The following is a 27,947-nucleotide window of genomic DNA, read 5'->3' as shown; positions in this document are numbered from 1 at the left end:
GCAGGGCCGGCCGCGGGGCAGCAGCGGGGCAGGAGCGGGGCGAGCCGGGGAGGGGCGGCGGAAGCGCCACCACTTGTTCGGCGCGGCCGGCCGCCCTCGGGGCATTTAGCGGAGCGTTGGGCGCGAGTGCAGCTCGCAGCCGCGGCTGGCAACGGCCCTGGGCGCCATGAAGAGCGGCGGCATCGAGAACCCGGCGTTCGAGACGCCTTGCCCCGGCCTCGGCCAGCGGTGCCACGCGGACCCCGCCAGGGCAGGTGCTGGCGCCGCGGCCCCCGCCGGGCCCGGCCCTTACCCCGGGGAGGGGCCCTGCGGGTGGGGCCCTTGCACCCCCAGAGTTTTGCAGCTCTTCAACAATTCCGAGGGGTACTTGACTGCCTACAGCCTGTTGGCCATCTTCCAAGGTAAGCTGTCCCTGCTGCCCGGGGCACACGCTGTTTCCCATCCCGGGGCTGCGGGGAACCGGACGAGAGCCTGGGCTGGGCAAGGCGGAGAAGGAGCGGTGATGTTTTGGGTGGGGGGTAAGGAGAGAAAGGGATCCTTACTTACAGCTCTGGTGCTGTTGCTGAACAGTGAAGGTAATGGTTTGACTAGGGGAAGAAAGTACACTTGTGCCCGGGACAGGGAAGTTGCACACTATTACTCATTGTACTTCACTCTTTCTCCTTTTTTTCTCTTCACGTACTTTATTGACCACTGCTGAGTCCACGGTCCTATCAGCTCTTTGCTTCATGCACTTGTCAATGCTGCATCCCTACTCCCCACGGGGAAATAGGGCTTCATGTGCACACACAGGCAGAGACTTACAAGCCAGGGATTAAAACACCAATATAAATATAAAATTGTAGTATCCCACTACTTTCTTACCTGCTTGCTAATTGAAACACTGTCCTGGCCTGGTTAGGTGGAACTTCGGGTAAATTTGAAAACAGCAAATATGTGTGATTTTGTTTGGTGAATCCCAGTGCAGCCATCTTCCTAAAACTTAACTAATGATTAAGTTGACATTGGAAGTAACCTGAAGTTTAGCTTGCCCTAAATTCCTGTTGTTCAGATTCAGAGATTCTTGTTCATGTTTTTGGTTTTCTGTAATGATTGGTTAGGGCCTTAGCAAGCCTTAGACTTAGAAAGTAGAAATGTTGACCAAGGAGAGGAGAAGAATTGCTGTAAAAAAATATAAATAAGTGAGATTTGTGAAACTTGGATACTTGTCTGCGAAAAGGAGTGATTGGGTCCATATTCATAACCTTTCAACTTTATTTAACTAGCTAGAAAAAAGAAGTGTTTCCTTAACAATTTGATTTAAAGCTCCTTGTTACTCATAAAGGGATTTCTATAGAGGGGTGGAGGGGAATGTTGGGTATTTGACGTTAGAGGAGAGAGTAGCCTACACCAAAGAAATGCAGGTTTTGGATGAATGGCTCCATTCCGCCACGAACCACATTGAGGCAACTGGAATGGTATGAGGAGAAGAGAATTAGAGGCTCTGCTTAAAACCTGGAAGGATTTTAATACTACTTGTGATGCTTGGAGAATCAGTGCATGAACTAGTCTCTTAGTATGTGTTTCTGTGAACTTCTTCTGATTTTAGCCCCTTTAGATTCTGATCTTGTCTTAGCATATAGGCTTAGTGTTAGAAAAGAAGTATTTAGAAAATTTTGGGATGTTTTGTTTCTTGCTTGATTTTGAAAGGTAATGCTACAGCTGGTAGGATCAGAAGATGATTACTGTTGCAGTTGTCCTGCCAAGTTTTCTCCATAAATAAAAAGAAGAGGGGTGTGTCTGTAGAAGAACTTCTTACATCATTAGATTACAATAGTAGCTAAGTAGTAGAAGACTTTTAGAATACACATACGAATTTTTTTGAATGGCATAAGAACATGGGTAGGCAATTAAAAATGCCCTGAATATGACACTGAAAAGACTGTTGAACTAAACAAAGTGTCTTGAATATTTCTAATATGTCTAAATTTCTTTAAATCAATCCTTCTGTTCTGATTTAATTGTTGAGCTGAATAACAAGCTCAGCATACTTTAAAATCTTGGTTGTAGTCTGGATAGGTTCCCAATCATGGAAACAACTTGTATCATAGGAATCTCTGTCCCCGTAGGAGGGTGTTGCTTGTGCCACTCATCCAGCTATTGCTTCTGTTATCTAACTGTATATGTATGCCAGCCACCTAACGAATCTAATTCAGGTTTAGGGCCTTAAGGGAAGGAAACTTAGCATGTTTGCTTTGGAAGCTGGTGTAGGCATGGCTATTGCAGATCTTGTGACACTCTTGATGTGTTACCTGGATTTTCTGAGAAGATAATTTCCTTTGGTTAGAACATAAAAGAAACTTGGTGCTGAAGGCAAGCTGCAATTCTTTTTCATATGTGGGAGAAATAAGCATAATCAGCAAGAAATTCAGGCTTGTGTGTGAAACTTTGTGAAAATATTCAGGTCTTGCAGCTTCAGAGTTTAGATAAAAGCACACAGAACACAACTAGAATTTTGCAGTGATGTGACCTAATACTGTACTCTAGTTTGGGTCTAATAATTTGATCTACCCTCCAAATTACAGAAACCATCACTGAGGAAAACAAGATATATCTATTAAACTTGCCTAATGCACCTCTAGAAAAGATTATTTCTTAATGTGTTGAAGATTAATGAAGTAATCCGTAATACACTTTTGATGAATGTAAGTTGTTATACTAGACTTATTGTAAATGAGTGAACATAGTGGATGATTATCTGCAGTGACCTGGTATGTTGTGAATTTAATTGAAAGCATGTATTTGTCAGAATATTTTTTAGCTGCTCTCTAACTCTCTAGCTGCTATCATTAGCACCTGATAAGCTGTATTGCAGCTTCTTAGAAGATTTCAGGTGGAACTTGCTCTAATTTCTGGCCCTTTCTTTCATATGAAACCTGTATTTCCAGAATACAAAACACTTACTTTGCCTAGAATGTTTTTCACATGACTAATACCTGCTTTCTGTATGGTGCTTAGAATTGCCTAAATGTATGATTGCATCTAGTAATACAGTAGCTGGATATGCTGCAGTTCATAGCTGTAATAGAAAACAAGATAGATTTTATCTCACTATTTTGAGTACAAGAAGGACTGTTTATTTCTCCTGTCATTAGCAATTTTAAGTAAATAAAACAACAGAGCCACAGTTTGTGACTGATTCAGTCTAATCTACTTAAAATCTTTGAATATCACTAATATTTTATAGGCTGATCAAACCAGGTACTTTTACCAAGAACTTTTAAATTGTTATTTTTGTGTGCCTATTGTTAAAGCCACCATTCTTATAACAACTGTAAAACACATATTTCTGTTGAATGGATGAAGAAAAAAAGTACTCTTGTGTTTTGTGATAGCAAATGAAGTTGGGTTTATAATTAATCTGGATTTTATGCGTCAGTACACACTGTACCTAAATCTCTAACAGATATAGCAGGACAACAAGGTTTTGGTAGAGAATAGTTAAAAACTAATTTCTATACTACAATTTTTAGTGTTGGGATGTTCTTAAGAATTTTTTTATCAGATCAAGTTGGTATCAGCCAGGTTCTGTCTGTTGAAGAGACTTTAGTGATTAATCACTAGATGATGTAATTGGAGAAGTTATGCTGACATGCATCACATCTGAATTTTACAGATGAAGTCTAATTATCCAGTATAATTAAATGGAAGGTTTTATGGCTTTTAGGATGTAAATTAAAGGTAGTGACTAAAACTACAGGTAAAAGACAATGCCTTCCAGCTCTGTAATCCACTTGCTGTGTTGCACATTTTCATACAAGTGTTTTAAGGCCTCAGTAAATGTTTGAAGTTCTGGCAGAGGGGAAAAAATTGTTTGTTCATTCCTTCATGCTGATATTGTTTGGCTAAATGCTTCTTAAGAGGAAAATAAAGTTGCTGAATGTGTAACTAATGGCACTGGAAGGACACCTGAATACTTGTACTCCCATATGAGTTTGAGTGTAATGACTAAACTGACAGGTGAAATTCTCAGCCTTAATAAAGAGGCCATAGTAGGCTGTTGGAAGTATGCTTGTGCCAAGAGTTGCTTTCATATAGAAAACTGAAATTTAGCCATTAGAAAACAGCTGGTTTATTTGGAGTAATTTCTTTTAATACGTTAGAGTACTCTAAGGAGATGTTGAAATTTGGCACAAGTAGTTGTACTTACGAATGGTGCAATACTTATTGAAAACTAACTTAAACACATTTCCGTCACTAGTTTTGTGCTCTCCTCTTAGAATGACAATAGAAAATAATGTTTTAATTTTAGAGTAACTGTGGGGTCTGTGTCAGGGGAGATGCTCATCAGTCATCTGTAAGGTTACAGAACTCAAACATATTTGTACCTCTGACTCCAAGGCTTCACAAATTTTATTTTATTATAGGCACAATGTAATTAGACTATGATAAAGTTATCTGACAGCGTTATAATTACAACTATTTATCTTGTAACTGAATCCTATTCTGGGATTGCTAAAACCAAACTCCTAGTCTTTTTCACAGAAACAGAATGTGAAGCGGGGTAGAAGATTCAAGTTAGTCTACAAACAATGTTTTTGTAAAAATTGACAGAGTTTTAAGCATGCACTGGCAACTGTAGCTTAGTTCTACTTTTAGTTAATTTTTTTGCAGTTCACCTACACTTCAGTAGGTCAGCTTATGCAATGGCTTTTTTGCAGGTTGTTTGATACTTTTGCTTCAGGGAAATTACAGATTCAAGGGGAAAATCTTTTTTGCTCGGTTGCTCTGAAACAGTTATAAAGAATTTTTTAAAAGCTTTATACTCTTTTATATTACACACAATGCATGTTTGTTCAAAAGCCTTCTTTTATCTTTCTTTTGTGTTGGTAGGGAGGTGGTTGTTTGCAATAATTTGGAAACTATGTCCAGAACATGCTTCTGTCGTAGCATGTATTCTAATGCAAGTTATAACCTTGACTAAATTACCTTTCAAGTATTTTATGACACCTTAATGCATCCTGTCTGAAATCTGTACTTCAGACAAATATGTAGGTCCTGTGCAATTTGGCTGCCTAAGCTGGCACTGTATAGATCTACTATGTACTTGTATCTTATAGCTAATACCTCATAAGAAAGCCTTGTATAAATATATATTAATTTTAACCTTTCCGTCACACAAGGGTAAGTTTACCTCTGCAACTCTATTGAATTAAAGTATATTTGACTGATTATCTCATTTTTTTTATTTTTGTAGGTATTGTGGTAAATGGCCTGATTAACATTAGTATTTCAACAATTGAGAAGCGTTATGAGTTGAACAGTTCTCTCACTGGCTTAATCTCTGCAAGCTATGACATTGCTTTTTGTATATTGTCGCTGTTTGTATCTTACTTTGGAGAAAGAGGGCACAAACCACGATGGCTTGCTTTCTCAGCATTTATGCTAGGAGTGGGCTCACTTGTATTTTCCTTACCACACTTCAGTAGTGGAAAATACCAATATGGAGGTAAAATTGAAGGTAAGCTTCTGGTTATTTTGAAAATTACTATAAAAATTAAAATTTCTGTATCTACTTGGTGCAACTCCTTATTTAGTACAGCACAGTTAATCTCTGTCAATGTCCTAAAATAGGCTGCTATCTGTAACTGAAAATTGATTCTTTGAAATCCGTAAGTTCAAGAGCTGCCTCTCTGCACAGTGAGCTTTATTTTTTCAGAAGCAATCTGAATGTCAGTATCAGTTCTTACTCTTAAGCAACATTTGAATAAAATGCTTTTTTTTTCTTGCCTTGATAAGTGCAATTAAAATTCACTTTAAAGAAAGAATTATCTGACATTTCTTTGTGACTAGGAATCAAATTAGGCCAGCAATATAGGAGAAATGTTAAAGCTTACTTTACTTAGTAAAGCTTACTTAGACTTATCATCTTACCTGAAAGGTGACTACTTGCATTTTTTTGTTTTGAACTATTAAAGGCATGTTGATTAATTCATTAGGGAGTTTCTCTAAGCTCTTTTTAAAAAAAGTTAATTTTAACTTGTGGATTTACTTGAAATAAAGAGGAAACAAGCAGTACTGAACAAAGCAGTACTTAAATCACAGGTTGAGCTGTCTCTCAGCTCTTAAACTTTTCTCACAAAACAAGCCTTTGAACAGTGCCAACTATTTGTATTTCAGTTTGGTGGCACACCTATAAATCAGAAATGTTCACATATGTTTAAAGTAGGATGACTTAATCTTTTAGGATTGTCTTGTTATTGCAGTCTTTAATCAAAATCATGCCTTCAATGGCTAAGCATATTAGCGTGCTCAGTAAAAAAAATTAGTAGCTATTAAATAAGATGATGAAAAGTTGTTGATTCTCAGATTAATTTCTTTAGTAGTAATCATTTTGTTAATTTCTACAAGCTGTCTAGATGTTAGCTTAAAAAGCTGGGCAGGCTATATTTTGCTATCTAATAAATGAAGATGTGAAATTGAATTTAACTGAACAAGGTCAAAAGAAACCATCTTTAGTGTTTTGGGAGCTATGAGCACATAATTACTTATTAGCTCTTGGGAGAGGGACAACTGGCTCCTGGTACTGTTACTTCCCATTTCCCTTTAATTTTGGTTTCAATATTGATCCCTCTACTTCACTATGATGAAAGGGAAACTGAATTTAATACATAAAAATTTAAATCTGATTTTGATTTTTTTTTTTCCATTTGGAACTAGATAACTGTGGTAGAGCAAATTACCAACTATTGCAACCGATCTTTCTCCTTTCAAACAATTTTAGTTGAAATCCCAAAGAACGTGTTACTGTTTTTCCAACATCCATCATTGAAGATGGCTCTATCTATTGATACCTTTATTAGGGACAATGTTTTTCATGGACTTTTGAAATCTAAAAGAGTGGGGAATTTGTGAACTGGCATGTGTTTCTTCATCATAGCACTGTTAGCTAACAGCTTGCCTGCTGCTTTGACTGTTGTAATGCAGGTGCCTATGCTGTTCCTATGGTGATCACATTTAAGAACTTAAGCTGACTTAAACAAAACACTATCAAAGATAAATTACTAAGAGTGCAAGGAATGTCTGCACTGTGGCAATCAACATAAATCTTCAGGTGCAGTGCAACAGCATCTCTTAACTGTCAGGTAAACCACAGCACAGGATTATGGGGTGTCTGGTTTAGCTAGTTATGAGGTTGATGAAACATTTGAGTTATACAATTAGTTGCAGAATTTAATAGCACCAGACTCCAGAAGCCTTCATTTTTAATTACTTGTGTGAGTCACTGATAGAGATCTTTTTTTTTTTTTTTTTTTATTAAGCTTGTATTTGATGCTTCATATTAAAATCTACCACTTAGTTTATTTCTGAACAGGTCTTATTACTAGTTGGTTACTTGATTATTAATGTTTGTCATATGTCAGTACAGTGAGTTTTTTGTGCAGGGTAACTTTAAAGTATAGTTTAATGCAATATTTAATGTGGCTGCCATATTAATTAATGTCAGAAATACAAAATAAATCTAGCCTCCAGCATAAGTCTTACAGACTTCCTGGGACTTACTGCTTTATCTTGAGATAATAATTTACTTTTATTCTGAGTATACACATATGCTACTATACAAATCTATTTGATAATTTATTTATCATAATACCACTTCCTAGAAATAGTTGAATCCATTTCATAGTGAAAGATTTTCTAATCAATGGTCTGTATATTATTTTATTACAGCCACTGTAAAAATGTGTTTTCTATTCTCCAGAAAGGTTTTAAACTCAAATTTGTAATGCGGGTGCAACCAACTGTTTGATCTGGTAACTTTTCCAGCTGGCTCCTGTATGTGAAGTAAGGGGCTCCCTCTGCTGGTGCATCCCTAACAGAATCAACTTAATTTGTTTAATCAGATGGCACAGAGGACTGTGAAAACTGCAAGTATTATAAGCAGCGTACCTTTAAACTTCACTGAAGGATTTTATTTTAAAAATTAAACGTCTCAATATGTTTGTGACAGCAAATGTGAATCATAGGTTCTCACTTGGGCACAAGGAAAGTAACTTCATTGTGAAGACATTGGGGCCAACACTGGAACAGATTACCCAGGATCCTTCCTAAGCAGAAAGGAAGGAAAACTTTAAAGACTTTTTCTTTTGAAGTGAGGTTTTCTTATCCCACATGTTGACATGTTTCTGTGCAATGGCACTGTATCACCTATTATGCGCTGCAGAAAGTATTGATTAAGATAAGTTTTCTTTAAATACCTGCTGTGTGGCCAGCACTTCCTTATGCTTTGCTTTGTAAGCCCAAAGTGTGGATTGATCTTGCCGCTTCTTTGCATAAGTAAAAGGTGTTCTCAGATGTCAAAGGGCCTAAGGAAAGGCTATAATAACTTTGTGGTGAAATAGTGTGAATTAATCAGCCTACTTATCTGACCTGGAAGACAGTTTCATATATTTATTCAGTGGAGCTCATTACTACCAAACTTATAGGTTTATTCTCCTTCTTAGGGTTTTATGCTCTTATGTGGAGAAACATGGAAATGTTTCTCCTATATCTTGTTTCTTGGTATTCTGCTACCAAAAGCTCAATGATAGCAAGAGAAAGGAGAAGACAACATAATAGTCCCTGTTTTCAGTTCCTCTTTTCTGTTCTTTGTAGTACCAAATATTACAGCAGCAGACACAACCTTACTCTGCTGTACCACTACTTTCCTCTTTGTATGTGTGCACAAGTACAGAGGCTTTACATTAATTTCTCCTTCTAGAGACATGGCAATGTCTGTTCTATGAGAGATAGTGGTGTAGGTTTTTAAGGTTTTTCCCTTTTTCAAAGGAAAACACTTCTCAAAATAGTGAATGTAAAGGGAGTATTTTCTTTGCTAATAACAGACTGCACTTTCCAGATTGCCTCAGGTTGTTCAGGCTGCTCTGTCACTTTAGAGTAGAAGTTAGTGCTCCTCAGAATTTTTGTAAGGTACAAGACTAAAATGAAGTGGCTGTTACATAATCTTCATAACCAGTGGAATGACCATTTGACAGGTGGCTGGTTGGTTGGTTGGTTGGACATCTGGTCAATAATACTTCCAACAAGTCAAAGCATATTTATAAGGCTATTTCATTCCTGTTGCCTGGAGAGGAAAAAAAAAAAAGCCCTGCTAGTATTTCTTTTGGGGGATATGCGATCACAGAAGGTTTGGCATATTTGGTATATTAATAAATGTGAAAATTAAAATGGGAGCCTGACATAATAGCATTCTTTTGTAGTTCAGCTATCAGATTATTCTTCAAGTTGGACTGTGATGAGGTAGGTAATAGAGTTATACAGTCTTGCTGTCTCTGTTTTTCAGACACATGCCCAACTGCAGAAACCACCTTTGCTAATGCCACTTGCAGTGCCAGCAAAAACTCTTCACTTCACAAGTATCTCTATGTCTTTATCCTCGGACAGCTGCTGCTGGGAGTTGGAGGAACTCCTCTATATACTTTGGGGACAGCTTTTATTGATGACAGTGTCCCAAAACACAAGGCTTCCCTCTATATAGGTAACTTTAAAACTGTTTATAATACTTTGTCTGGATAGATCATAGACTGCAATGCATTCCAGGTGTTTCTATGAATTCCTCTAATTAATTTTGTAATTATCACTTACGTGCATAAAGTATTTCTACATCAGTTACTCTGCAATTTAGATATAAGAATGCTTTAGTCTTTTCAATTTTTATTCTGTAGAGTCTGGTTAAGCTACTTTGAGCACCCCTCCTATCACTTTTTCATGTCAGTAATTGAAAATTGTTAAATGGTTAATGTGGCTGTCTGTTAACAACAGAGCAAGTTGTAGCAAAAAACTTACACAGCTGAAAAATATTGTGTGTCAGTCAGATCAGTAGGTAGATCATATTGTGTCCTTTAATAATTTTATTTATTTACCTTTTAATAGTAGGCTGTCCATTCAATGCATAAACACTGCTGTGCCTCATGTGATCAGTCCAGTTCTCTACCCACATACAAATCTGGCACTTGGCTGTACTGGAAGTACAGACATTGCTTCACTGGGGTGTTTAAAAGCTAAGGTTTTTATCTTTTTCAGTCACTATTCTCTAGGTTATATGCCATTTTATTGCCAAGTTCATTGCACTTTAAGTATGTTTTCTATGAGTATGAAGATATTTATTTCCCCTCTTTCATATGTAAGCAGATTAAAACCATATTACCTATACTTGTAACTTGCAGGAGGAGTTCAAAACTTCTCAGATTCCCGGACTGTTTTCAGACAAAATTAATATTTTAAGGGGCAAAATTTAAATCATTATCTGTTTGCATGCAATTTTTGCACAGTTTTTCTAGGCAAGCTACTTCATTTGATGCCAATAATAGGATAGGTGATAAATCTTAGATGATGAAGAAAGGTTTTGTTTTTCCTGTTTGTTTATTTTGAGAGAGATAATATTCTATTTTTTCTTCTTCCTCTGCCTCCTCCCTTGAAACCATTAAAATAAATACAGCAGAATTAGGGTTGTCTGCAAAATTGGGGTAAAAGCAGTGACCTGAAAACTCCAGATAATGGTGTCAGTGCTCATACTTTTAAAAAACAGACCAATACAATAAACTAATGCATGCATTGTCTTCAGGCAATTGAGTTGAGTTCAGAAGAGCAGTGTCTTCTGCCTGATATAGCAAAACTGCAATGCAAGTGAGCCTTGATGGTTTTTCTTGCTTCATGCAATGCATGAAATGTTAAAGTATGTTGTTTTGCTTTACCTAATACAAAAAGGCTTATGCAATGCAGGAAAAAACCAAAAGCCCAAAAAAACAACCCACAAAACCAAAATAAACCCAGGACACACTCCTAAAATTGTCCATTATTAGCTGCTAGCACCTTTTTACTTTAGGCCTGCAACTCAGAAGTTGGTATTTTCTTTCTCTTCTACACTGGGTGCATTTTCATGAGGTTTGTGTAGAGCCACAAGTAGAGCCACTGAAGTTAAACAATTCCAAATGGTATTTAAATTGAGTGTGTGGGAGAAAATAGGCACTTTCTAAGCTCAGTTTGAAGTTCTGTAGGATGAATATGAACTTAACTCAGAAAGTTCTTATGACCACGTCACTATTTCTGAAATGTGGGAAAACCTGGGATATATCTACTCAATATTTATTTTTACTAACTTGACTGTCACATTTTTCATTGCTTTACCCTCTTGCACTCCTTTCACTTTCCTGACTCCCCCATCATTTTCTCTTATTAACTAAAGGGAAATTAAGTACTTTTTATCCATACACTTCAGAAACAAATGAGAAATCCAGATTATTCCACCTCGGGAAACAGAAGGAATACATGTTTACTAATTAAAGATGGGTCTAATTGCTATTAATTGCATGACTTCATCTCCAGAGACAGTGTTCCTGCTGTCAGTGAGTGCTAAACTGCAACAGAAATCTGTCTGGTAGACCAGGAATGCTGGTGTCACATTGTGACATCAAAGAAGTCTTGTACTCTTTTGCAGGGTATGATTACACCAGCAACTTTTTAGGTTGGTGTTTTCTTTTTTGGGGGGAGGGGGTCAGGGAGCTTGTTTGTTTTGTTGTTTGTTTGGGTTTTTTTTCTTTAAAACTGTTGTGAGCTGTTAAGAGCCTTAGTTTTGTATTTTAAGGCAGATAATACTCCTGTAATACTTCCATGTAACTTTATCTTCTGGTATTAGAAGATCTAGAAAACAACTTAAGATTCAAAAATATAAATAAGCAAGTTCTTAAAGATTGTGGTTAATACAGTTAATAACCAATGTTCATAATTCATCTAATTTTTTTTCCACCAGTTATCTTTTAAAGATAGGCACAAAATGGGGAAAAAAGCAATCTAATAATGCTTAAGGTACAGTCAGTGAAATGCCTTTTGCTGAACCTCTGATGTGAAATTTCTGAGAGCTGCAAATTTCCTTGTTGAGGCATAAGTACAGATTTTGTCTTCTATATGCTGTAACTGAAGTAGTGGCAGTGAAAGAACAGGTTGACTAATAGAAACCTTTTAGTCTGAAGTTAGCTTAAGAATTTTATTAAAAGAAAGCTTTAAAAAAACTTAAGGAAGTTATAGTGAACTTGATGTATTTTCTCTTCTAGGAATTGGCTATGCCATGTCTCTGCTGGGTCCTGCTATTGGCTATGTCTTAGGAGGGCAGCTGCTTAAAGTATATATTGACATTCAGATCCCCAAAAGGCAAGATACAACTTGGTTTATTGCTTCCTATTTTCTTTTCCTAATAATTTTTATCAAAATATTCAGTGTTTCTCTCTGTGAGGAGAATTTTTTTCAGAAAATACTATTTTCAAGAGTTTCATTAGCATGCAAACAAGTTACACTTAGGCTTGAAGCGAGTTACTTGCCAGAGTTAGTGACTTGATTGTGTTTAAAAGTTTCTCTGCAGTGCAAATAGTTAGTTCTAGCATTTAAATATTAGCTATTTTAAACCTCAGTAGCAAAAAATTCTTTTTCTTTTGCTTAGTCATTTATTGGGGGTTAAGATGCACCTACTGATTTCTTGTGGAACTGTTTCCTCAAGTTAGAATATGAGGGTTAGGATATTGCTTCTTAACTCCTAGGGAAGAGCTTGCTAGAAAATCTATCAGTTGAATAATTGTCCATTTTTAAAATAAGTGTTATGAATTGTACTAATGTCTAAATCGGCAAGTTCATTTACACTTTTATTTCCTCTGTTTTAGAGCTTTCAGATCCATGCAATGGCATCCTGAACTTCTGAATTGGTTTTGATATAACACATTGATTATGGGGAATCTTTCTAAATCCGGCATTTCCAGTTTCTTCATAGTGCCTCAGAATCTTGAAATCAAAGTCAAAGAATAATCTTTAAATTGGAATGACAGTAACTAATGAATGGAAGGCTACATTTGGTAGACTTCAATATTTTTATAATTGCTCAGTGAAGTTGATTTAAACAAGCAAACCATAAACTTAACGTGTCAAAATAAGAAAACAGCAATATTGAAAGGCTTTCTGTTAAATAAGTATTAAAAGGAAATATTCCAGCTCACTGAAATCTGAAATTCAGAAAGGTAAACTCGCTTTATCTGAATTACTTTTCCAGTTCAAAGGTGGATCAAGATGACCCACGCTGGCTTGGAGCATGGTGGATAGGATTTCTTGCATGTTTTTTTGCAGTTTGGCTTCTTATAATACCTTTTTCGTGCTTTCCAAGGCACCTACCAGGTAAAGGCTTAGCAATACTTGGCTACTTTGGAAGAGACATTTGTTCATATTTGTGGGTTATAGATACTGGACTGAATGTTTCCTCTTTGATTTTGTTTCTCAGTTAACTGCTTTTGACCAAAATCTGAGGATGAGTTGTTTTTTTTTTTTTTTTTTTTTTGGTTTTTTTTTGGTTTTGGTTTTGTTTTTGTTTTTTTTTTGTTTCCTCCTTCAATATGCAGCCGTTAAAATGTGGTGAGGGAGCATCTTGGGTATGGTGGTCTTGCCCATGGCCATGGGCTTGGGAATACATGATCTTCAAGACCCCCTTTCGACGCAAACCATTCCATGATTCTATGATTCTCTATAATGATTTACAGTAGGACTGGAAACATATACCTCAGCATGGAGACTGGTGGTGAAAGATTGAAAGATGCTTGTAGCTAAGCACCCAGGATTATATTTAAAGCTTCTGTGTTACCCACCAAGAACAATGTAGAAATTCCATGAGCATCCAAAGGGACTTACTATGCTAATATTGAAGGAGAAATGATGGAGGAAAAGAAAAAAAGAAAGTAGGAAATGGGAGAATGTGAAGATGATTTTAAAAAATAAAAAAGTTGTTTCAGCATACTCTGAAGTTTTTGGGAAGTTCCTGATAATATCTTATTGTAGCCAAGACCTTGCAAAGGAAGTGTAATTATTTCAACAAAAATCTTCTTTCAACAGTACATTACTAATCACTTTAAAATTCTGTACCAATAAAACAGCAAGAAGACCTATAATATCTGAAATAGTTTTCCCAACTAAAGGAAACATAAATTTTTGTAGATTTTTGACATTGTCTAAGAGTGCAGGTAATCAGTGTTTTTCATTGTTGATAAATATGACCATTTGTAGGAACTGCAAAAATTCAGGCTGAAAAAATCTCTGAAACCCATGATGATGGAAGTCAGGTACTGGTTCAGATGAACAATATTGGACAAAGTTTTAAAGACTTTCCTATGGCTCTTCTGGTAAGAAAAATCTCAAATTTCCTGAAACTGAATATATTCTGAGAGATGAAATTCTTTTTCAGATGTTAGAGGTCTTTAGAAATGGCTTATTATGTTGTGATAGGGAAGACTTCAATGTTACTGATAATTCAATGCACATTCATTTTGTTGATGCTTGAGATTGCTAGAAAACCATATTACTGAAGTTCCATTTCAGAGTATCTACTTTTAAAATATAATGACTTCTACTTTAGTTGGTACCAAAATCAAATAATTTCCAGAGCATTATGATAATTTCTCCCCATAGATACTGTTGAGGAATCCAGTGCTTATGAGTCTAATAATAGCCAGCTCCTCAGAAGCTTTAGTTGCCACTGGATTTGCCACATTTCTACCAAAGTTTATAGAAAATCAGTTTGGAAAGTCGTCAAGTTTTTCAGCAACTCTTGGAGGTAATATGGCTTTTTATTTTTAAATCTTAAATATATTGTGTTGAACACTTCATTAACATTATCGGTGGAAGATAATGAGTATCTTTTTTATATGAGATATCTGTGGATATACTTAGATGGAATGCAGTAATCAGAAGAGTATTTTTGTTATTCTTGCCTGCTCTTAAGTACTCTAATGCTTAATTTGCCAAGGGAATAGCTTTATTTGTTGTTTGCAGGTTCTGAGGACTTGATACTCAGATTCAAAGTAGACTGAGGATTTTGTGGGCTGATGAAACTGTAGTTTATTCTTTTCTTATTCTTGGTAAAAAATGTTCCATTTTCCTTATTTAAAATTGGCTGAAGGAACACTAGTATCTTATTCCCTACTAAGACAAACAAAATGAAGGGCATCTAGAAAAAAATTAATTCTTATCACAAATAAGATGTTGACTTTACCTTTCTCTCTTTCATTCCACACTGGCATACGAGTTTGCAATAAAATGATTAATCAGAATACTTAACAAGTATATATGGTTCTATAGTTGGCTTACTGTCACCTATTTATTATCTGATAGCAGAAGTAATAGGTAGAACAGGAGAGAGCTATGAAAAATTGAGTGTTGGAGAAACAGAAAACATCTGATGGAAGAGCTGTACTCAGTAGGCTCAATGATCAACTTTGACACAATGTATTCTGAAGAATAGCAACCAGATCAAGACAGAAATATCCATAATGTAAACAGATGCTTGCAATATGCAATTTAGTATTTCTAGAATGTGTCTTGCTAAGCAGTAGAGTGCTGCAATATATAACTATCGTAGTTGAGCTGCTCTTTCTCCAACAAATATGTTGGGGAAAGACTTCTGAATTACTTCTCTGGGCAATACTAGATAGTATTGTTGCATCGAAGCAAAGTATCTGCAAGATTTAAATAAAAACACATTGAAATACATGCTCAGTTGTTAACCAAGAACTAGGAGTGAAGTGGAAAATTGAGTGTTGCATAGTTCATAGACTTTGTTTGTATGTCGTTGAGTTGAAAATATTAACAGTGCTTATTAAATGTACAGCTTTAAAAAAATGCCTGTAGTAATGTTGAAAATGGCTGTACCTGAATTGAGCTAATTAGTCTAAGCATTACCAATGACCATGGAAACTATTTAAACTATCATTGACTATGGTTTGTGAAATGCCCGGATCTGTGGCCTGGGCAGTTTTGTTACTGTGCCTGAGCTGTCTCTAAAGTTAGCTGTCTTAAGTTGGTGTAAGTCATGCTGAGTTCTGTCTGGTATTATAGATTAGCCATATCAAAATGCTCAGTTATTTATCTGGACTGCAAAGAGGATAAATCATTGTGGACTATATGGGCTATGACAGCAAAACAGACCCCACTGATCTAGACTTCTTTAAATCTTTCAGTAAGTGTCTTCTTGCATGTTGTGGTGTCTCTAGTGAAATAATGGTTATATTCTCTTATTAAAAAGTTCATAACAGATGTATAAGAAAGAACATAGACATGTCAAAAAACCACTGAAAGAATGAAAGAAGATGTTTTATTTTCATGGAGACGCCTACTGGCGTTCAGAGAGTCCCGCACCATAGTGGTCCTAAGTCATCTAGTTGGGCTGTGTTGAAGTTGAGTTTTGGATAACTATAAATTACACTCTCCAGTTAAACCTCTGGAAAGGCTAAAGGTGATGTAACAGTAGAATAAATTACTCATGCAGTTAGATTTTGGTAGTATGGTTTGAAAACAATATCTGAAATATTTGAAAAACAACATGGACTGCATTTTGCAGGTAACTGGTTTTTTTTTTCTTAGAATAAATTGCACTCTTAATTGCTTCACAATTATGTCTTGCATTTTAATGTAACTGCTCCCTGTCTTGTTTTCCTCTAGGACTTGTACTAATTCCAGCAGCAGCCCTAGGCCAAGTCATAAGTGGTATCTTGGTTTCCAAGTGCAAAATGGATTGCAAAGGCATAATGAAGTTCACAATAAGGACCTATTCAGTGGCCCTAATATTAAACACAGTGTTTTTATTCGCTAAATGTGGGAATGAACCTTTTGCAGGTGTCTCTGAAACATATAATGGGTAAATATATTTTAATAAACTCTTGGGTTTAATATTATTATTTATTCAATTCCCATAGTTTCAAATATTACACATCAGCACTGTTTAAAAGTGGAAAGAAGGCAACTAGCTATTCCAAAAGTCTGCTCTCAAGTGGTGAGTTACCCTGTCATGGATTAACAGAGCCAGAGGCAAAACCAGCTGTTTGAGGGTCTGCCAAGGAGCCAGATGGTGCTGTTCAAAATAATTCTAATAGGCTGGTACTTAGGGACTTCTAGATGCCATTTGAAAAAATCGCATGAATTGTGTGCTGTGTAAGTTGGTAAATAATTTACCAACATCTTTATATAGTTTTCCCAAATCCCCCATTTTATGCAAAGGCTAGGTACCACTATCTTGTATAAAAGCATAATCTGATTGTTCTTCTCCAATGCATAAAAAGGCATTTGAAGCTAAATTAGATGGGGAAGAGGAATGGTAAACTTTACTAACACAATAGTATGATACATATCACGAAAATGCAGAAGATGGAATCGGTTTTGTAGCCTCCAATGCTCATGCAAGGTAGTGGAAGATAGAAATTTACTTGTATGCAAAGTGAATCAACAAAGTTCTCTAAACTTGTGACTGAAAGAAAATAAAAATCCTTAAAGCCCAAATTACCATTCATTCTGATTTCATCTTTACAACTTGCTGTGTAAATTGAAAGTAATTTAAAGGCCAGTGTTGAAATCTGACTAAAATAAGGCTTTGCTTCAGTGTCTGAAAAAATTCTAGTAGACAGATGACTTAGACAACTCAGAACTGTGAATCAGATTTCAGATTTTGGTTATAGAAAGCTTATAGTTACATATTGAGCAAAAGAATATGTATTCATCAATAAAATGGTGAAGATACAGTATAGAAAATGGTACATTAAATTATCCATATATTCATATCAGTTTCTGTGATAAGCAGCTGACAAAAGTTGGAGCTGAACTGATTTTCATCATAAGTTAAATACAGCTAACTTGTATTTTACAGTTTTGTGTAACTTTATCAGTTATGTAGCTTAGCTGTTGCTGAAGACTACTTATCTACAGCAATTTAACCAGTCCTGAAATATATCTCTTCCCTTGGTATCCATTATAAAAAATGGCTCAGTTCTACTTACTCAATGTTATGTGTTGGATTATACTTTACTGGACATGTCACCAGAATAGTCTGTGGCACTAATACAGTGCCAGTTCTTAAACTGAAGAAATAAAATTGTAGCAGTAGCTTTAAAAATGATAAATTTATAAACTGGTGGAAGAACAAGGAGCCAAGTATTGCCTGCTGCTTATGCTAGTGAACAAATGCTTCTGTTAGAATAAATTATGAGACTGCTCTGAGAGTTGACTTGAAATTTCATGTAGATTTTTGTGGAGTATTTTGAGAAATCCTTCATGGCAAGCATTATCTTCCTACTGAAAAATAGCCTGGAAAGGTGAGGGAAGCTTTTGCAGGTCTAGTCTCAGAATTATGTGACTACAGGATCACTTGTTTGTGTTAATGAAAACAGCATCTTATTTTTAAGATAAGTAATAAACACTGTTTATTTCTAAATTAGACTATCAGCAGAACCAACATGGTTTATTTTGTCTAACAGGCAAAGAATTGGTTTTACCAAATTCTATTGCCGAGTGCTTCCTTGAAAACTTGAAGGAAGAGAAATGCAGTGACTATTTCTATACTTTTTTCATTTTCACATATCTCTGGGACTCTTGTTTAAAAACTCCTATAGAGTTTTATAAGGAGCAATTGATGACCTCATCTGCTAGATTTTTTTGAAAAGCCAGCGGTATATTTTTGTTATATTTTTCTCTGACTGTGCATAACTAAATGTTCAGTCCCTCTTTGGAGGTCAGGGCAAAGAGACACTGCACATGTAAACAGGAAAAATGGCACCAAATTGATTAAATATTCTAGGATTTGCATGCCTCACAAGCCAGACAGGCACTAAATGTACAAATCTGTGATTAGTGAATTTGCACTGTAGTTCATTCTTCATACTTAGAAGAATTGAGGTTATTGTGCTTAGGTTTAAATCACAAATTAATTTAGTGATATTCTTCTGTACTACAACAAAATGGATTTTATATGTAATTATGATGTTCCTAATACTCCATTTGAAGTTTGATTGTATGTAAATTAATTCCTAGATAAACTATTTCTCCTATTAGTATTTTTGCCATCTCAAATTCTCATGAAGAGCCATGCCTTTGAGATAATTAATGTGGAACTTCCATTTTATATTACAATATTTAAGCTCTACTGGCAGTGTCAGTAATCTGGTTTTACCTGACTGAACTTTTAACCTGTGGAAATTCTTTACTTATTAGTGAACTACTATTAGAAAATCAAAGGATATTTTTATTCTCTTTTATTCTCTCCTAAAGCACTATGTTATGCCTTTAGGACAGTCATCACAGGAGCCAAAATGATTTTTCATGCTAATAATACAGTGGGACAACTCCAAATAAAACCATATGATGAACTGTATTGGAAGCAAATGTCTGAATTGAAAGTAAATGTAGTATGCGAGAGTTAAAGTAAACTCTTTAGTTATTGGTTATTTCCTAAAATGCCAGAGAAATCTTTAGATCCTTCAGGGTGTGTCATTGTACTCTGCATTTAACATGTGCAGTTATGTGAATGCTTATACAATTTAGATTGGCATAGCAGTGTTAAAAATAGTAAAAATGAGGTGGCTTTGCAACTGGACTGAAATAAAAAAGGGGGAAACTCTTGGAGTATGATCAGTAGAATAAACAACTCCAAATACTGTTTTTAATCTTATTTATATATTTTTTTTAAATTAAAGATTGAAGAAATTCAAATACCTAAGTGGAAGAGAGAGGTTAATATAAGAGTTGGGCTGAGATGCAGAATTTTGTCATCTCTTTTGTGAGTGGAAATTGGAGGAATAATCTTTGGATAGAAAATAAACTAGATGTAAAATAAATGGAAAATCTAGAGCTCTAACTACTATGCTTATTTTCAAACAATTAAGTGCATAAATAACATGAATAGGGTGTTTTATTATGCTATAAATATTGCATTACTTATTTACATATCTTCTGTTTTTCAGTTGCTTTATTAAATGCCTATTTACTTCTGCTTTTCAGAACAGGCACTCTACATAACTTAACAGCACCATGCAATGCTAATTGCAGGTGTTTGCGATCCATGTACTACCCAATTTGTGGCAGAGATGAAGTCCAGTACTTTTCTCCCTGTTTTGCAGGATGTGCCTCCTACCATTTTAACAACATGAAAAAGGTACTTTATGCAATGAAGATAGCTGACAATAGTTTCTGGTTTCCTATAAAATGCACTGTATTTCAAAATGTCCGTCCCTAGAATACAAATATAGGTTGTATTTAGCAAAATTCAGGAGTTACAATACACAGTTCACTTATGGAACCACTATGGCTCCCACTATGGCTGGTCTCTTAACATATTTACTGTCACAATTCTGGGCCTCCCCAGTTGTTGAGAACACATACATGGGTTAAAGCCACATCAAGCCCATTTCTCTCTGAAATGTTTCTGGTAGTTGTCTGGCTTTTTATAGTCTGTTGGGGTGAGCCACATTCCCTACCCTTCATCCCCCATATTCATGCTGGCCTAGCTAACTTAGGAAAATGTTTTCACTCTCTTAATGAACTCAGAGAGAAGCATTTACACAACTGTTGATTCCCTGAAGTGGCAGAGATGTTTCTTTTCCATATAGCTTTCTTTGCAACAGTTCTAATCATTCACAGCCTGCATTGTTCTTTGAACTTTCTGTGCACATCACTCTTTCCTACTTCTAGGGCTTCTTTCATTGTAAAGGTTTACTGGTTAGCCACAGTGTTTCTCACTTGTGTGATGCCATTCTGCAAATGTACTTTCTAATGCTGAAAATAAGCTAAATCTAAATGTACTTTACTTAAAATTGACAATCAGAAAAGTCGGCAATTGTCTTGACATTACCTGAAGTTCTTATCTAGCTCTTTAAGCAAAATGCAATGTTTATTGTATACATGACAACCTGCTTCTGTGAGTTTTGAAAACTTGAATGTCAGTAGACCCTACTGCAGGAACGGTAGGTTCCTAGATTATTATCAAGCCTTCCTGGAACTGATGGGCTTTCTGTGTTTGTCTCTACTAGTACAATAAACTCTTGAGTGGGGATGTGGGAGCAGTGTAGGAAAGCAGAAGGCAAGCTGATCTAGGAAAGGCCTTTGTACTTTTCATATTGGAAAATGAGAAGAGGTTTTATCCATAAGAAAAATGTAGGAGACTAACTACTTCTTGTTGTCAAAACCTCACACTTCACTGATACATTATATTTTTCTTTAAAAACAAACTTCTGTAGATTTAGATGAAGAGCATATTGCATTTGTTCTCCTGTACACCACTTATAGAAGTGGTTCTATATTGCTTCCATTCTTTCCTGTTTAAATCTTAAGAGTAGAGCTTGCCTCTCTGCATATGGTTTTCTTCTGACATCTGCAAGGTTTTTTTTATGCTATAAGCCTACTCCATACAAAAAATCAAAAAGCCAAAAATACCTTTTGCTCAGGTGAGGTAGATCAGTCAAGTTCTGATGAACCAGTTTTAAAAATTAGTGTCATTGCTCATTAGGAAATTGACTCTTTCCTATATGGTAAAGTCAGTGTTTATTCTGGTCTTGTGTGATGCAAATACAATGAAAATTTACCAAAACAGTGTAACTTTGTGTCATTCTTGGAGCTAAATTTTGTCTTATAAATTATTTGTAGACATACCACAACTGTTCTTGTATTGGGAAACCAAAAAGAGAAAATGGTTTAGAAGACTTTCTCTATGAAGCTGTCGCTGGGAAATGTCCAACACAATGCAAATTTTTACCTTTATTCCTGACCTTCTTCTTTTTTGCTGTTGTTTTTACATTTATGGCTACTACTCCAACAACTGTGGCCATTCTCAGGTATGTTTTTTGGTATGAAAGAAAGGTAACATTATTTTGAAAACTAATATCAGTGGAACACTTTTATTTGTGCTATTAAATGTGCTATTTGAACAAGATTGTGTAGTAAGCAAGCAGTATTTAAACAGAGCACAGTCATACCACTGTTCGCTCTTGTTAGTAGATAAGTTTTGAATCTATTTAAAAAAAAAATCTTTCTAACATGAAGCAAAATCCATTTTATGGGAGCACTCTTAATTGTTTTAGTTAAAGCAAAAACGAATATATGTGCCGTGTGCTTTGATGAAGAAAATATTTGACTAGCCTGTTTATTGACAGTCTCATTATTTCAAATTGTATCAGGAAAATAATAAAATAACAATTAGTCTTGTATTCTCAACCTTAGATTCCTGTCTCAGTTCAGAGTTCTAGCTTGAAAAATTGTAGTCTGTACACTACAAGAGTACAAGAACTGTAGACTACTTCCCATGATATTCATGTTGTATATATGGTGGTGATTAATGTAAAATGTGATAGCAATTATCCAGTAGTTTTGCTATCTTTCAAATTGCTGAAATTTGTGTGAAAGGTAGATTTTTGTTGTTGTTTTTATTTTTAAAATGTGCTTCTCATTCTGAATTTACAGCTGTTTTGCTTTATGTTGAAGTTTGACTTGTACTTCTAATACTTCTAGTGAAAAGATAACTATGATGCATAAGCATGTAGCTTTGTGTGGATGTGGCTAAATGCCTCTTGGCAGGCAGCTGAGGAAATCAGTAACATCCTACAACACTGCTTTGAAGTAGCCTCCTTTCCAAGTGTGGTGTAAATCTGAAAATAGCAGCTTGTCCTATTAGTGTGGGGGCAAAATGATGTGAAGTTCTGTATTATCTTAAAAATTGAGCTGACATAGTTTTATTTCAATAATTCTAAGCAGTAGCATTTGCATATTTGAATCCTTTTATAATTCAGCTGAAATAGTGGAACAGATTTTATGGAAAAAAGGCCTATAAGTAGTTTAATTTTTCAAAAACTAATTTAAATACCTAAATGTCAGTGAGTTTTACAGTATATACTGGTATCTTTTCAGTGAGCCTATTTAGTGCAATTTCAAACATAAACCATACATTCATGACAGTGTTCTAGTTCTGTAAATAATCACCTGCATGATGTGAAACTCATTCTCCTTCTCTAAATTGCCTTTATGGATAACAGAATTCTAACACTGCTGAAAAGTGCTCATCTTGGATGTTTTGATGTGGGTAATTCTTATACATACTCCAGAATGTGGAAATAACTTCTGAATGTGTAAATACAGTCTTTTTCAACATTGTTTTTCTATACAGTTTATTAAATAAAATATTCTGAAACCAAATTACATAAATTAAGCAAGTTAGGTTGTATTTAACCTCTATGGCAGCACCTTTAAGACACTATCATGAGAATATATTTGTTCCTGGAAAAATATCTTTAAAAAATAGGTAGAAGGTAAGTAGATAAATTCTGCTACTTGTTAAACCATTATATTGGTTTGCATAGGATAGGCCAGCACAGTTTATTTATAAGGTCAAGTGAATGTATGCAAAGGTTGTGGAAACACATCATGTTGTGCTGTGCTGTAGTCTAGTCTCAATGCATGTATTGCTTCTTTAGGTATAGTAGCTCAGGATTGTATTCTATCACTGTTTTAATTTCCTTGGTTGTTCTATGGAAAAAAATTTTCTACATTATCAGTATATCAGGGTGCTGGTAGCAAACTTCCTTTTTGTTCATACTAATTTGTTAAACTTAGTTAAATCTGAAATTTCTTGATGGGCTACTGGTGTCTTTTATCTTAAACACCACTTGAAATAGTTTGGTTAGCTGTTCTGCACACTGGATTTCTAAACCCCTCAGAAATTAACAGGTGAAAAGAGTATATAAAGAAAAAATATATTCATTGAGGGACACAGCACAGAAGTGAGACTTGTTTACTCTGTCTTAAACTGTAAATCTTGTTTACAGGTGTGTTCCAGATAAACAGCGCTCATTTGCTCTTGGAGTACAGTTAGTGTTTCTGCGACTACTGGGTATGACTTTCTTGTTGAAATATTTGCCTCTGAATAATCTACTTATTTGACACTTTTTTCTAGACTTTTGAAATTAATTAAGAAGCTTTCAGAGCAGCTTGAAGCAGTGTGTGATTGTCTTATAGGATATACTTCTTGTAAGGTACCATCTGGATTCAAATTCCTTGCTAATAAAGCATTCATGCTCTCTGTAGCCTTTCTTGTTCTTATGAGCACACATACAGGTAACTGTCATTCTTTCAGTGAAAGGCATCTGCTGCTGCTTTCCCCAGAAGAAGGCCTATTCTGAAAGCTGAGATAAGAAGAACTGATGTAATAGAAAACAGTTTCATGTAACATCTGAAATCCAGAAGTTAAAAGAAAAATTAATATGTGGAGCCTTTCCTCCCCTTCCTTCCTTTAAAATGTCTTTGACTAATTTTAGCATTTATTGAAATTGTAGATAATTGTACATAAACAATTACAGAGTATAATATGGGGAATATAATATTTAAATTCTGAATCTAAGCATCTCCAATATTTCAGTAAGACAGATGAAGCTCCTTAAAACAAAGCTAAACATAGGTATTTTCTGGTCCACGTGCATTTGAATTTTCTCAGGCATAATAAAAATCCTTATTTTGGTAATAGATGTTTTTTAAATGGCATATTTAATTTAAGACTGGGACTAGACACAGTTGCTGTTTGGACTTTTATGCCAATATTTAATACTTCAGCCATTCCCTTTCCTTTGAGGTTGTATATCTAACAGTGTGAGTTCTGCATTGCTGTATTCAAACTGATTAATCTAAGCCATTCTACTGATAAAGTGTAATAAGAAGCAAACATTCTCACAGTTAGAAATTAGCTGGAAGACTGTGCTCAGTGTTGTATGAGGGTCTTTCCACTTCACTTTACTCAGAGTTCAGATATTTATGCTAGACTTCTTACTCCTGACTTCACTGTGGCATTACTTTACACAGCATTACTTATAACCAACATATTTTTGCTGTAAGCTTTAGGAATAACACAGGGGTTTTAGGCTGAAGGCCTAGTGAGAGGCATAGTTACTTGCTTAGCTCCAGGAGTTTAAACCTGGGGTAGGTTGGGTATGCAGTGATGTACCTGGTGTGTTTAATCAAAAATTGGCTATGCCTGGATGCCAGACACGTGTGCATTATAACACACAAAAATCACACAGAGTTAATAAAATCTATGCAAGAATAATTTTAAACAGTGGGGGTTTTTTTGGTGAAATTTTTACTGGAAATTTTTACTGTGCTACATCTGAGGAATGCAGAGAAGTAACTGAACATTTAACATAATAATATTTTAGTTACTTTAATTTGGAACAGATTGGTGCGTATGATATGAAGAAAGGGACATTTTTTCTTTCAGTTAAATTCCTGATTCCTTGATTAGTAGTTTTCACCACTGATTTTAATTACTTTTTTCCCACAGAAGACTGAGGAAGTTAAGAAGCTCAAGTCTTTGAATAAACTTCTTGCTTAACAAAGTGAGAACTGTATAACAAATTACCTCTATGCATACTACCTATTAACTGAGAGCGATGTTAGGTGCAGACTTACTATGTAACATGAGGTCTATGACTTTGATTAAAATGTTTTGTTTAGTATTTGGTTCTCCCGTTTTATATTCTCCACCAGCTTAGCATTGCACTGTATGCATGAAAATCAGGTGTGCAAAGTAACTCAAACATTCTAACGTGTTAACTATGTTTTTTAGGTACTATTCCTGGACCAATTTTGTTCGGTGTTGCTATAGACAGCAGTTGTACTCTGTGGGATATTAATGAATGTGAAATTAAAGGAGCTTGCTGGGTATATGACAATGAAAGAATGGCTTATTTGCTGATGGGCATAAGTAAGTCTTTTATATTAAATGCATATGCTAGGTAACTGACTGCTAGATGGGACTTATTTTGAAATAAAATCTTACACTTTTCATTTTTAGCAGCAGTGGTTTTTAACTTTTTTTCATAAATAATCAGCAAAATATTATGGAAGGAGAAACACCACAGTAAGTAAACCTTAAAGGTTACTTTAAAAAATTATTTTAATAATAACACAAGATAGTTTTGATCTTTGATCTTGCTTCATTGTCACACTTTAATTACTAGATTACAGGACTGGCTCACACTTTAGTCTGTCTTCAGGGCAATGAGCACGATTAGGAATGTGAAGATGATTACAGGGATGGAGCACTTCTCCTATAATGAAAAGGCTGAGAGAATTGGGTGTGCCTGGGAAAGTGAAGTCTCCAAGCTGACCTTATTGAAGCCGTTTGGTAACTGAAGGGGCACCTACAAGAAAGATATGAAAAGGACTCCCTATAAGAGCATTGTCATGGAACAAGGGGTAATGGATTGAAACTCAAAGGAAGGTTTTGGTTTGATATTAGGAAGAAATTGTTTACTGAGAGGGTGGCCAGGCACTGAAGCAGGTTGCATAGACAAGCTATGGGTGCCCCATGCCTGGAAGTGTTCAAGGTATGGGATCCTGAGCAATCTGATCTAGTGGAAGGCATCCCTGCCCCCAGCAGAGAGTTGGAAGTAGACAGTCTTTAGGTTCCTTTCCAACTCAAACTATTCTGTAATTATCTGGGTTGGTGTGTTGGCAGTTAAGATCAGGAGAGCTTTCTTCCTCTTTTGGTATTTCAGTTATTTTCCATAACTTATATAAACTTCTTGAAAATATCTCTGAACACTAGTCAGAAAAATTCCTGACTTGTTTCACAATCTGTTCCCTTCAAATATGAGGTATATATGCCAGTGGGAGAGAGGGTAGGCTAAGCTTGCATCTGAGATAAGTGCTGTTGTTGTATCTTCTGTGAACAGTGATATTTTACAGTATGTAAACTGAAGTATGATGTCTAATCCTGAAACCGAAAAAGCAGTAATCACAACTTGAGGTTAAGAATCTCATGGCATATATGTGATCAAATGCAATCTCTCCTGGTTTTTGCCCTTCTTGGCCTTCCAAGTTGCACAAAAACCTTTCTGTAACCTTTTAAGAAAGCTGACGAGAGAATACTTAAACAGGTATTCTATATGGGAAGTTTTAGTTTTTGGAAAAGTGAATATTGATACAACAAATGACAGTACTGAAACAAGAAATAAGAAAGACTTGCACTTTAAGCTAGTATGGGGTGAAGAAATACAGAACTGAAGCAAAGGTAATAGCTGCTGCAAGCAAAATTTGGCAGGCAGGTGAAGGGTCTGAATTCAGCTGGATGATTGTCTTTATCTGCCCTTTGCAATTGTAAAATACATTTAAATGGAGGCTATGAATTTCAGTCTTAAAGGGTGTATGTAACTCACCATATGAAGTTTTATAAAAGTGTGAAACACTGTGTCTGCTACTGAAAGTAAGTGCTATAAAGACTCTCCTGTTCTTTGCATTCAGGTGCTGCTTGCAAAATCATCACAATCGTCTTTGCATTCATGGCAGTGTATTTCTACAAGCCTCCACAATTAACTAAAGCCCTGCCACGAAAGACTTCAGAGAACATATGTGCTATACACAAAAAATGATAAGCAAATCAGGGACTTTGGAAAGAAAACTGTAAAAATAAGTATTATTACAACACTTGTACCAAAGTTCTTGTACACTGTTGCCTAAATATGAAAGATCATATTCAACATTTGAACAACTTGGAATATTTTGAATCTGTACTATTTTCTAATTTGCTAAACATTGTATAGTATTAGATTGTGGCTATCCAAAGAAGTTACACTGAAATGTGCAGTCTAATTTTAGAAGTCTAGTATGTAATTTAATTGAAACAAGATGGAATACTCGGATCATAAAACAGGAAAAAGAAACTGAACTGAGCTGACTGAGTCCCATTTATCCCTAAATGTTACTGTTGTGGGAGAAAACAAGTAGCTTGGTATATTGAAGGGAACTGTGTATGTTTAAAAAGGACTTAATGTGCACATATTCTGGGCTAATGCCTCTGGGGATTTGTCTGTAGGAGCACTTGGGAATGCGTGAGTTTGGCTTTGTTTTAGAAATATTTTTACATGTTATCTCAGTGGTGTAAGTTCACTTTTTAGTATTTGTAGGAAAATGTAAATAGTTATGATAGAATAGCTGAGTTGCAAAATATTTGTTAATTTAAGTACTTGAGTTTCTATCTGGACTATATACAGAAACTTGCTGTCCAGTTGCTTTATTTAAGCACTCTTAAAATGTTTCTATAAAATTTTAAAATAAAACCTATTTTCTTACTACATCTGTGT

At 35.5% G+C, this 27,947-nt stretch overlaps 1 protein-coding gene across 2 annotated transcripts; it reads left to right on the top strand.

Moving 5' to 3' along the window:
• The first annotated feature begins 63 nt into the window (after nt 1–63).
• Nucleotides 64–27,947, top strand: SLCO4C1 (solute carrier organic anion transporter family member 4C1). Of its 2 annotated transcripts, XM_056514360.1 has the most exons (13): nt 64–401; nt 5,237–5,500; nt 9,323–9,517; nt 12,090–12,186; nt 13,073–13,194; nt 14,074–14,189; nt 14,476–14,620; nt 16,504–16,699; nt 19,828–19,981; nt 21,469–21,656; nt 23,640–23,704; nt 25,430–25,567; nt 27,109–27,947. In XM_056514360.1, the coding sequence occupies exons 1-13, from the start codon at nt 167–169 to the stop codon at nt 27,234–27,236; spliced, it is 2,043 nt and encodes a 680-aa protein (XP_056370335.1). In that variant the 5' UTR covers nt 64–166; the 3' UTR covers nt 27,237–27,947. The 2 variants fall into 2 exon arrangements, with proteins under 2 accessions (XP_056370335.1, XP_056370336.1); XM_056514361.1 differs by lacking the exons at nt 14,074–14,189; nt 14,476–14,620 and having other exon boundaries at nt 73–401.

This window comes from Oenanthe melanoleuca, chromosome Z (genome assembly GCF_029582105.1).
Source record: "Oenanthe melanoleuca isolate GR-GAL-2019-014 chromosome Z, OMel1.0, whole genome shotgun sequence".
Lineage (NCBI taxonomy): Eukaryota > Metazoa > Chordata > Aves > Passeriformes > Muscicapidae > Oenanthe > Oenanthe melanoleuca.
Note: the sequence above shows the minus strand (reverse complement) of the source record. Positions and strands in the feature narration are given on the sequence as shown.

Coding starts and splice junctions, on each gene's coding strand:
- SLCO4C1 (XM_056514360.1), top strand. CDS start 167: ATGAAGAGCGGCGGCATCGAGAACCCGGCGTTCGAGACGCCTTGCCCC. Junction 14,621..16,503: donor TTTTTCAGCAACTCTTGGAG/GTAATATGGCTT, acceptor GTTTTCCTCTAG/GACTTGTACTAATTCCAGCA. Junction 16,700..19,827: donor GTCTCTGAAACATATAATGG/GTAAATATATTT, acceptor TCTGCTTTTCAG/AACAGGCACTCTACATAACT.